Below are 11832 nucleotides of genomic sequence, written 5' to 3'. Positions count from 1 at the left end.
CTAAAAAACTTAATTCGATACAAAGAAAGGTAACCTGAAATACATGTATTAACTAGACAAACTTGCTTACGATCAATGATTTAAACCGCATTGTGGGGAAGGTTTGACTGGGTGTGCGACCTGGCAGCATCGCGAGCGACCCGAGCTTCGCGCTCCATACGCTTCTTCTCCAAGAATGCGTGCCACACCGTGCGACCGCCCTTCTTCTGGTACCAGAAGATGACACCCACCAGCGCAACCACCACGATAGCACCCAAGATGTATCCGATCACCTCCACCGCGGTGCTGTCAGCGGTGCACATGTACACCAACCCAAGCAGAATGCCCGGTGCCACCAAGAAGAGCACGATGAGGAACAGCACAGCGGTCATAGGCCACGCGGCACTAGAGAATGCCAACGAGCGTGCCCAGCCCAAAATGGGCTTGCGAGTGAGCGGGATCGGGTAGAAGAGCAGGATGCCGAACACGTTGAACCAGAAGTGCACGAGAGCAATGGCCACAGAGTCGGACTTGCCCGTCACCAAAGCTGCAAGTAAAGCCGTGCCCGTCGTACCGAGGTTGGCTCCGATCACCAACGGGTACACCTGCTCCAGCGAGACAACACCCAGACCTGCCAACGGAGTAAGGGTGGATGTGACGACTGTCGATGAGTGAACGACGAATGTGATCATCGTTCCGACAAGGATGTTGATATAGCCATTGTAGTTCAGCAGCTTGGAAATGAGACGCTTGGTGGGGCCCATGAAGACCTTGGCAAGCATTTTCACCAATGTGAGCAGAGAGCAGACCAGGATACAGAAACCGATCACGACCACAATGGCTCCGATGCTGCCGTCACTCATGCTTGAACCCTCAAACGCGCCTCCCTTGACGAATGACTGGCCGGGTTCGCACACCAAATCGCCTGTAGCGACTTTGTAGATGGCGTTCTTGTCCACGACGATTATTTCCTTTGCGAGCGGTTTCACGATGGTGTCGATAGGGCTCGAGAACGCGCCACTGTCAGTCTGGGCATTGGACATGGCGACTGACAGCTCCTCGAGAGGGTGGAAGAGCACTTCAAGAGGGAACAACACGAAGACCGACCACAGGTTGTACATGTCGTGGACCGTAGCGGCGGCCATAGCACGCTGGAAACGAGCACGGTCTCCGACCTGACCGAACGCTACCATGATGCACGTGATGCACGTACCAATGTTGGCACCCATGATCACATACACACCCTGACGAATCGTCATACCACCAGAGCCCACAAGAGCCACGACGATAGAAGTCACCGTACCCGAGCTGTGAAGCAGAGCAGTGGCGATGGTACCAATCATCAGACCAGCCACGGGGTTATCGGCGAAGTCGAAGGCTCCCTTCGTGTCACATCCAAGTGCCAGCGTGAAACCATCACCGATAAGTTTGACAGCCACCATGAAGAAGTATAGCGCGGCCAGCGATGCAGTACCGTAGATGATACCCCAGATGATCTTCTCCTGAAGCGGCTTCTTGGAGTACGAGTCTTCGTCTTCATCGTCAATGTCAATGTCTTGCTTCTGGTTGGTGTCACTGACAATGGTGCTAGGACGGGGCTCGAGGTTCGGCGTGGTTACCTTCTCGTAGTCGGTTGAAGTGTCGTGGATCATGGCGACTGGAGTGGGTGCTGGATGAGTGTCAAATCGGAAACTGAGGTTGAGATTGATGCGAGGAACAGTTGTCCTAAGAACCCTGATGGCAGCCAACCGCCGAGGAGAAGTAGACCATCTTCCTGACAAGACCCACCAGTTGATGTGAGGAATAATCCCACGAGGGCCAAGAGCAGTCTGCCACAACCAGCTACAGCTTGGCTCTGTATCTGGTGCTCGCGATTCAAGTTCATGACAGTAACTTCTAGGAAGTATTTCCTACATCTTCTAGAATCTACAGATGTCCTAGAGAGTGTTGTTGGAAGGCGCTGAATGCAGAAGGGGGTAAAACAGGACAAATACCACGCATAAATGCCGCGCAGACGTTAAAGCCGGCGGTGCGCTTGTTTTGTGCAAATCGTAATGATTATCCTCTGATTAAAATATTGACGATTGATTAATGGCCGTCGAACTTCAAGATTCGCCATGTCGGCTGCGATACTCTGCGCTTGTTAAAGTCATACGAAAGGGTGTACCACAAGGACAGTGAATCTCTCTGTGATGCGTTCGAACGCAAGTGGAGATTCATTGAGTTGTTGTGCCAGGCCTTCGATCGAGTAGTTGACTTGCATGCCCAGACATCGTTGTGAATGCCTTGTTTGAACTGTGATGCTCCAAGAAATGGTTGGCGCTGCTTTTAAGTAAATATAGTTGCCTATGAGGAAACGTTACACCGACGCAAATTAATCGACTAGTTTTTTTTTCGACTAATTCGTGCAGAAATTAAAAACCGCCTGTTTATGTTATGTGGGTGTAGCTTCAAGGTAACTTCGATCGCTGCCCCCAACGGCGCCTCCATCGCCGTCACTGCCCTCAAAATGGGTGGACGGCAGCGAGCCGTTTGCATTACACCCTCGCTCAGGCAGTGTCTGCGACTATCGCTTGCGTCTAAATCCCTGCCTCATGGCTTGAGACAGCAGGTTTGTTCATCGAACTTCGTCGTTACATGTGCACAGCTCTCGCCGAAGTGCAAACAGGGTGTTTCGCCACATCGTTTGATGACAACTGAATGCAAGATACCATCCCATCAGTTGATATCGGAGAGACCCTTCCACTCGCAACGAACGAATCATAGATTCGCGGTACCTGCATCTGTCAGTCACGCATTCATCTAAGCGCGATCGATTAATTGATTAAACTCGGTTGAGTGAGTCTGCTTCACAGACCGCGCTGCTGCAATGGACAGCTATAGCAATGCGGTCTACGGTTTGCTAGCTCGCTAAAATTAAAGCAAGGCTCAGCATGGTGACCCTTCAGATTGACTCTTTTAGAGATGTACCAACCGACATTATCAGCTCGGATTACATACGGCAATTTGAAGGAGCCACGTCGAATTCCGACCCGAAAACGTGAATTCGTACTGTACCCGCTCTTAGATTCAAGTGCTCCATCACGTGCTCACGTTGAAAAACCACATGGCGAATCTTTTAACAAAACGCGTAGAAACAGGAATGTGACTTTTGGTAAAATGGGAACAAATCAAGGTAAGTTTAAAAAAAAGAATACTGTGGCTTTAAAATAGCGAACTGCCTACTGCAATGGTCTACTGCATATTGCCAGCGTTCATAGCTATTAACAGTTAGTACTGACCTACTAGTTAATGTACTTCGCTCTCTGACAAATGCAGTATCGGATAGCTCCATATCTATTCTGCTAGTCTTGTTTAATTCATTTTACATTTTCATTTTCGCGAGACTGGGGTAGTGAACGGCAACTACGCATGTAGTTACAGGGAACTCCAATGCCACATGGGTGCACATACCCCGATAAAGGATTCTTGCATCTATTAAACCCCAACGCGAAATGAAAGTAAAGGTTCGGGTGTCGTTGATCAAATCAACTATCTGAGCAATAGTGTAAGTATTCTTGATGTAACGTGAAAATTATCGAACAATATCGCGAAATTAATTACCACCACAACTGTTAGACATTTTTTGTAACTCGAAAGAGAACCTCATATTTTTTGTTAGCATTTTGCTTGTGGAGATACGACGGGAAACTACTTCATATCAAGATGAAATTGCGCTCGCTGATGCTTGGCTAGTTTACTTCTCGTACATTGTTGCTTGCCCTTCGATTATTTGATGCTTATTCGTCTTTTAGCTTCAGTTCGAACCTGGTGCGTTGCAGTCGGTTAATAAAACAAAAATGTTAGATCAACGTCACCTACTGTCACTTCGAAGAAAGACTTGGGGGCTCAATGCATTTTTCGTAAAGAATTTAAGCGTTTGGCGCCGATATATGGGCAGTCTAGATTTAAATGCTTGCCTGGGAGTCTCTGCCGATTAATGCATGTAGTGCCACAGACTCGATCCTTCGACGGTAAAATTACAACCTTTAGTTTGTCATCACAACGCACCTCGATCATGCTGGTTGCTTCGTTTGATTTACCACAATTAACAGAAGCGCGGGATCCATCGAGCCGGCAGTTATGGACAATCAAGTGAACATTTTATTGGAGTACGTGTCTGTCAGAACCATGGCAATATGATCTGTAACGTGGAACTCCGCTAATATCGCCCTGGTGATTGAAAGACAAAAAGATACTTTAGAACGCCAAATAAATATATGCGCGCAATAGTTGGATTGCGCATTCGAATTAGAGGAGCAAACCACAACATGCAGTGAGGCGTGCGAAAGCTTACTGCGCGATAACGCGCATCGCACACATGTTTAGCTTCTGCAGGATGAACGGCGAAGAAATCTGAACATCCTGTGGAACGGATTGCCGGAATTTGTGTCTGGAGATGTTGAGATGTGGAGGACGAGCAGAAACCAAGTTAGGTAGAGCAAGTGATCAGGGAGTAAAGAGGAAGGGTGGAGGTGGAGATAGACTCGGCGAGATGACATATATTAGTCGGAAATGGTTGTTAGAGTTCAGGTACCCAGCACTAAGGGAACATAATATACCTCGATTTATTATTGTTGAAGCTTCTGCAAGATCGGAATGGCGAAAGTGCAAAAACACTATAGAATAAAGTGTTCCGTAGTTTTTTCTTGCATTTGATGTGATCCCAATAAGGGACTGTCTACCATAGTCAACTAGGTCATCACATAATTACCAAAGCGAAAACCGACACTACAAGTCCATCGCTTTACTATTGCACCCACGAGTACGAGTACTAGCAAATAAACATTTTACGTCAAGGCGCAACTAACGGGTGCAAGCAGACTGATTAACTTTGCAAGCGGTAAATGCTTGACACGTTGGGCAGTATCATTTTGACAGAATGCGTCCTTAAAAGGAATCCTTACGTAGATCTTGGAAGGTTTTGTCGAGATTATCTGCAATATTTGTAAGCCTGCTAGTGGTTAGCAAAAAGAACCCCCCCCCTCCTTTGCACTAACGTTAGATGGGAGCATTCACATTAAACTGAATTTGGAATTAAAAGGCAACGACGGTCCGGACACTAAGATCATGCAACTGCATCGTACTTACAATAAATTCTGCCTATACAGCTTGGTGACCGAGCATCGACATGCCTTCGCATCGAAAACTTAAAATCTAACCTAACAGAACTCTCCATAAGTGGAGACAAGCTTCTTCACCAAGCACCGCGAATCACCAACACCAAGAAATCAAAAACGATCTCAACAAACTCTTCACTCCGCAGTGGGGAGCTCCAGCCCGGCTGGTCAGCAGGCAGTCAATATAGTAACATTCTAGAAAAAGACTCATACAGCCAAAACACCACACAGACCCGAGGAACTGCAAGCAAACTCCTTCTACAATGCGATTGTACCGGTAAAAGATCAATCTACTTATTAATACGGCAAATGAATTGCATTAAAATGCCACTCATTTGCCGTATACACTTAAAAGTTTGCGTATTCTGTATCAGGAGTTTTTTTTAGAGAACAACAGAGAGGGTTACTGGCCTCCATTAGTAGTGTCCTACCTGTACACTGACTGTATAGTCAGCTAAATGGAGTAGATAACAGTTAGCTAGTGTCTAGTAGAAAATGCTAACAGGTAATTACGGAGCGAGAGACATACATTCTGTACTAAAAACTGGGGTGCCAAATTGTTTTTATCAAGACCTGTGACGAGTGGATACAGTTTTTTTTTTATCTGGAATTAGGCTATAACTGACGACACGACTAAAACTTGAACAAATCAAGCAATACAAGTAAAGCCTGCTGGATCGCATAAGGGAGGCTTGAAAAGGCTATTTCAGTTTGTAATGATGAAGGATACGATGCTGCATTGGATCTGCGAATGAGATGTTTTCTGGAGAAGTAAGAGACACAACAGTTACCACATTCAAGGCCTTCTTGGAGCTTGTTCGAATAGCCTTTTACGTTGCGGATAGAAATTGCCGAGTTTAATGTATTTTTACGTACGAATTGTAAAACGAGTTATTTTACTAATTCGTAAAAAAGGGTATTCTCATTTTGAAAATAGACACCAGATTCAAAGTATACCAAAAGCTGTTTTATATTCATAACATTTGGAGATTGGCGGCTTGGAAAATATTCGTTGGGATGTTGGCTGGTGGCGCGACGCGCCTTGTGTAGTAGCGGTGGCCGCAGTCTTTCGTACGGGTGTAAATGTACATGTAGCCATGTTCCTCTCAGTGACCGGCTTACCAAGAGATATCCAGTAATAACATGTAGTTTCCGATGGTAATAAGCCGCCAAGACTTGGGAAGCTGACAGGTCCGAGCTGTTACTGCTGCGCAGTTTGGAGCAAATCGCCTGCAAAAATGTGCCGCATATACGGTGCCTTTGGCGCTGCTAAAACCTCGCGCCCCGGTCATGCCCGTTATGAAAGTGACGGTCTCCAACAGAACAATATGACTCGACGATTCCAAGTCGCGTCACCTCCTCCTGAGAACGAGCCGGTGATGCCCGAGTTCCAAGCACATTCTCCAAACGGGATAAAATGATCGCCCCCCCCCATACTATTCATTGTTTTACTGCAGTCCGAAATGCCATGCCATGCTGTCTTCGATTTATTAGAAGTACATGCATGTATGGACAAATTCTCCAGCTTCGAAGGGGCTAGCGAGCCCGAGTAAGTCTTATGTTTGTGGTTTGCGGCTTGTGGGCCAGCCATGGGCGACTCACCCAGGGAGAGTTCCAGCTTGTCAAACATAAACTGGGCAAGTCGCCATTAATCGACAACTTCAATTCTGATGAAATGATCGCTGGATGGCAGCCGCTGTCTTGATAGCCACCAGCGTAGGTACCACGAGCGCATGCTATCTCGCACTTCGTGCAAGCTCACAATTAAAGGCAGTTCACATGTACCAGTTCAATCTCTCTCTTGCAGCTCTGATGTACGTTGGAACTGACAAGTTAGAAGGCATTCAAATACACGTACCACAGCACCGCGTACTGTGTGGTATCTGCAAGGATCGCCGACGGTAAGTTGTCGTGGACAGGTGATACATGTACCTACAGTACGTCGGCGATGTCCTCCAGTCGAGCAGTCAGACTGCTGCACCGAAAACACGCAACAAGACCTCCGTGTCTGATCTCCGCTGGATTTTATGCCGGCTCGACTCGCGCTGCTCGACATCGAAGCCAGATTTGCCTGTATATCAGCTCAACCAGGCTACACTGCCGGCTACATCAAGGCATTCACTGTCATCTTTGGCACTTCACCTCGTCGCATTTCGCGTGAGTACTGCTGATATCGTATCGACGTAAACTTGGAATTCTAATGTCCTCCTTGACGCAGGACACATTGCAGAGGAAAGGTTCAGTTACCTAGCGCCCCATAATATGTAGGCTATTTCCCTGGAAGGCATGGGAGTCAAGAAGCCGACGCATTTTGAGGTTTCAGCTTTCGAGTCAACACTGGCGATCTTTGGTATTTCGATTAAGTACAGCAACGGGCCATCAATGCAACGTCGATCTGATTGGCCATTTTGATGCTTAATCGTTCAACACTGCAAGAGCGTTCCAGCATCAGCGCTATCACGTGAGGACGGTTGATATTCACACGCAACACAAGGGCTAACGGCGTCTTTTTCTTCAGTTTCAACCTCCTATAGCAACACACGTAAAAAATCTAGGGGAAATCTTTGTCGAGGCTGGTGGACATGCCACGAGCAGTGGTAAAAATAAACCCAGTCAAGAACCTCTACGAATGTATCTTGAGACATTCAGCTCGAAAATCCACCGACATAGTGATAGTGAGTGGCAGTCAAATCAGCGAGATTCATCTCTGAGATCCGATTCCTCTCAATAGCGAATCTCTCAGATCGGGTTGCACTTACACTAAAAGAAAAGTGCGGAATGGTTGCTTGAAGATGCCTCCACCTTCGACACCAATCATCTCGGGCGATTCCTGCTCGCTCGCTCACGCCTTCCAAGCCTGCGAAGCTTTGTATCACCTGCCTTCACCGCCACCACTTGCTGGCTGCTTTTGTTGACTGCACGCTTATCTCGATTTGCGCGGGACCTTTCCTCAGTCCCCAAATCGCCTGGCCCGTCTGGAGCGCCTCTGGCTCTGTACCAACACACGAACGACACACCAACAAACGGGTTTGGGCGAAGGGGACAGAGCTCGTCAGCCGCTTAGTCGAAGGCTTCGGTCATTCCCGAACTTCCCTCGGCAGAGTCAAGTCAAGCCACAGTCTGGTACTAAGATACTCGACTAAAAACAGCTTTACTCGATCGGCCTCTGCCCCGTGTCTGTGCGTCCTGATCTAAGAGATTCTTATCATTCTCCCTTTCGCCGACTGAAGAAGAAGAGACCATGGCCTCGTTCAAGCTGGTCACGGGAGATCTCATCCGTCTCGTGGAGACTCCGCATGAGAAGCAGCAGGACGTGCTCGCAAGCATGGGCGGCCTCGAGGGCATCGCCGCTGCGCTCAACGTCGACGTTCGTCAGGGTCTGGACTCGAACAACGCGTCGGATCTCGCCAAGCGTGAGGAATCTTTCGGCAAGAACTACGTCCCGCCCCCTAAGCCCAAGAGCTTCCTGGAGCTCATGTGGGACGCCTACCAGGACATCACTATCATCGTGTTGACTATCTCGGGTTTCATCTCCATCATCCTATCAAGTACAGTGGGCGACCACCCTGAGACCGGCTGGGTCGAAGGAGCCTGTATCATTCTGGCCGTTGTCGTGGTCACGATCGTGACGGCTATGAACGACTACCAGAAGGAGGCCCAGTTCCGCGCTTTAAACGCCGTCAAGGAGGACGAGAAGATCAAGGTTATCCGCAACGGCCAGCCTGCTGAGGTCAGCAAGTGGAGCCTTGTGGTCGGTGACATTGTCCGTGTGGACCTGGGTGACATCATCCCAGCCGACGGTATCGTGTTCGACGAGAAGGAGATCAAGATGGACGAGAGTGCCATGACTGGTGAGTCCGACCTGCTTCCCAAGAACGCCGAGAACCCGTTCCTCCTCTCCGGTACCAAGGTCATGGAAGGTGTCGGTAAGATGCTCGTGGTGTGTGTCGGTGAGCACTCGCAGGCTGGTATTATCAAGAGTCTGATCAACGGCAACCGTCCTGGAGCTGCTGCTGCCGGAGGAAGTGACAACAAGACCAAGAAGAACCCGGACGCTGCAGATGACCAGATCTACGTCGAGATTGAGACCCCCAAGAACGTTGCTACTCTTGAAGAGGAGAACAACAAGGGAGGTGAAGACGATGGTGAGAGCCAGTCGCCTCTTGAGGGCAAGCTGTACAACTTGACTGTGCTTATCGGCAAGCTTGGTACACTTGTGGCTCTGCTGGTGTTCGTGATCATGTCGATCCGCTTCTCCATCGACACATTCGGCAACGACAACAAGTCCTGGAAGAGTGGCTACGTCAGTGACTACCTCAACTTCTTCATTATCGCTATTACCGTGCTTGTGGTGGCTATCCCCGAGGGTCTGCCGCTCGCTGTGACCATCGCTCTGGCCTACTCGGTCAAGAAGATGCTGGTGGACAACAACCTGGTGCGTCACCTGGACGCTTGTGAGACGATGGGCAGTGCCACGACTGTGTGTTCTGACAAGACCGGCACGCTGACCACCAATCGTATGACGGTGATGCAGCTGTGGGTCGGTGACAAGGAGTTCTCGTCTGCTACGGAGGGCATTGGTGCTCTCTCGGACTCGACCAAGGAGGCTCTGTGCATGGGCATTGCTGTGAACTCGACGGCTGAGATTCTGCCCCCCAAGGTGGAGAACGGACTGCCCGAACACACCGGTAACAAGACGGAGTGCGCTCTGCTGCAGTACATTCGTGACGGTGGCGTCGAGTACCCGGAGATCCGCTTGAACAACGAAGTGGTGCACATGCTGACGTTCAGCAGTGCCAAGAAGCGCATGTCGGTGGTGGTTCGTCGTAGCGCGACCACGTGCCGTGTGTACACCAAGGGAGCTACCGAGGTGGTGCTTGGTCTGTGCCAGGACATGCAGCGTGTGGACGGTTCCATTGAGGCTCTGGACGACGCCCGCAAGGCCAAGATCGGTGACGAAGTGATCGAGAAGTACGCTTCCCAGGCCTACCGTACGCTGTGTCTGGCTTACCGTGACTTGGACGTTCCCGCCGAAGACACGGTCAACTGGTCGGATGATGATGTGGAGAAGAACTTGACTTGTGTGGCCATTGTTGGCATTGAAGACCCTGTTCGCCCGGAGGTGCCCGGTGCCATTCAGCAGTGCTACCGTGCCGGTATTACCGTGCGCATGGTGACGGGTGACAACATTACTACTGCTCGTTCCATTGCCAGCAAGTGCGGCATCACGCAGCCTGGTGACGGCTCGTTGATCATGGACGGCCAGACGTTCCGCAGCCGTGTGCTGGACTCGCAGGGCAACATCATCCAGTCGGAGTTTGACAAGATCTGGCCCATGCTTCGTGTCCTCGCCCGTTCGTCGCCTAAGGACAAGTACACGTTGGTGTCGGGTTTGATGCAGAGCAACGTTGTTCCGCACGGCCCCCAGGTTGTTGCTGTGACTGGTGACGGTACCAACGATGCTCCTGCTCTCAAGAAGGCTAACGTGGGTTTCGCTATGGGTATCAGTGGCACGGCTGTGGCCAAGGACGCCTCTGATATCATTCTGATGGACGACAACTTCAACTCGATCGTGAACGCCATCAAGTGGGGACGTAACGTGTACGACTCGATCGCCAAGTTCCTGCAGTTCCAGCTGACTGTCAACGTGGTGGCTATCTCGCTGGCTTTCATCGGTGCTGTGGTGCTGGAGCAGTCTCCTCTGTCTGCTGTGCAGATGCTGTGGGTCAACTTGATCATGGACTCGTTCGCCTCGCTGGCTCTGGCCACTGAGGAGCCCACGCCTGCTCTTCTGGAGCGTAAGCCGTACCCGAAGACGCAGCCGTTGATCTCCAAGAAGATGACCAAGCACATCCTCGGCCAGTCCGCTTACCAGCTGATTCTGCTGCTGGTTATTGTGTTCACTGGTGAGAAGTGGTTCGACATCCCGTCGGGCCGTATCACTGACCTGCCTGAGGAGATCGAAGACGACCCGACCCAGCACATGACCATCGTGTTCAACACGTTCGTGTGGGCTCAGCTGTTCAACGAGCTCAACTGCCGTAAGATCCACGACGAGATCAACATCTTCTCCGGTATTACCAAGAACCGTGTCTTCCTGTACGTGTGCGTGCTGCAGGTTGCTATGCAGTACGTGATGGTGCAGCACACTGGTGACTGGTTCAAGTGCAAGCCTCTGAGCGCTGGTCAGTGGTTCGCCTGCATCGCCATGGGCTTCGTCTCGATGCCGCTTGGTCTGGCCCTGCGCATGATTTCGATGAAGAACGCTCCGAGCTGGATGGCCATCTGCCGCGAGGTGGACGAGGACGAAGTTCGCAAGATGACGTCTGGCTCTGGTCGTGGCCAGGAGCTCTGGGTGCGTGGATTCGCTCGCATTCGCGCCCAGATTCGTGTCATCAAGGCCTTCCGGAAGGGCCTCCAGTCTAAGGCTCTCATCAAGGGGTAGATTTAAGTATCGATGTGCCGACAATAATGTTTTCTCTTGTATTTTTTTTTGTTCTTTATTTTACTTCGCTGTCTAGCACTTCTGTTTAGTATCTGTACTACGCGTAGTGCTTTTTTGACATATATCACTATAAGACGTACAATTGGAGTCGTCCATACTACTACTTTTAACATTTGTAGTACAATAAAATACTAGTGCATAGTAAAGCGCAGAATAGCTCTGGGTTTTCACAGTCTTACAGTAAGAGCT

General features: G+C 49.8%; 3 protein-coding genes across 3 annotated transcripts; 2 read left to right on the top strand and 1 right to left on the bottom strand.

Annotated features, from left to right (window-relative positions):
* Positions 1-61: 61 nt before the first annotated feature.
* Positions 62-1631, bottom strand: PPTG_02227 (hypothetical protein; the record flags this gene model as incomplete). Its single annotated transcript, XM_008893257.1, has 1 exon — positions 62-1631. The coding sequence occupies one exon, from the start codon at positions 1629-1631 to the stop codon at positions 81-83; it is 1551 nt and encodes a 516-aa protein (XP_008891505.1). The 3' UTR covers positions 62-80.
* A 4745-nt stretch (positions 1632-6376) lies between these two features.
* PPTG_20899 (hypothetical protein) lies at positions 6377-6559 on the top strand (the record flags this gene model as incomplete). The annotated part of the gene is made up of 1 exon (XM_008894326.1): positions 6377-6559. One exon carries the CDS (start codon positions 6377-6379, stop codon positions 6557-6559), a length of 183 nt encoding a protein of 60 aa, XP_008892574.1.
* Positions 6560-7975: 1416 nt separating this feature from the next.
* Positions 7976-11738, top strand: PPTG_02226 (calcium-translocating P-type ATPase, PMCA-type). The gene has a single exon (XM_008893256.1). The coding sequence runs from the start codon at positions 8380-8382 to the stop codon at positions 11581-11583; it is 3204 nt and encodes a 1067-aa protein (XP_008891504.1). The 5' UTR covers positions 7976-8379; the 3' UTR covers positions 11584-11738.
* The last annotated feature ends 94 nt before the right edge of the window (positions 11739-11832 follow it).

Source organism: Phytophthora parasitica (assembly GCF_000247585.1).
Source record: "Phytophthora parasitica INRA-310 unplaced genomic scaffold supercont2.2, whole genome shotgun sequence".
In the NCBI taxonomy this organism is placed as follows: domain Eukaryota; phylum Oomycota; class Peronosporomycetes; order Peronosporales; family Peronosporaceae; genus Phytophthora; species Phytophthora nicotianae.
This window is presented reverse-complemented; position numbering and strand designations above follow the sequence as displayed.

Bases quoted from the DNA above. Each gene is read 5' to 3' on its own strand.
- PPTG_02226 (XM_008893256.1), top strand. From the start codon at position 8,380: ATGGCCTCGTTCAAGCTGGTCACGGGAGATCTCATCCGTCTCGTGGAG.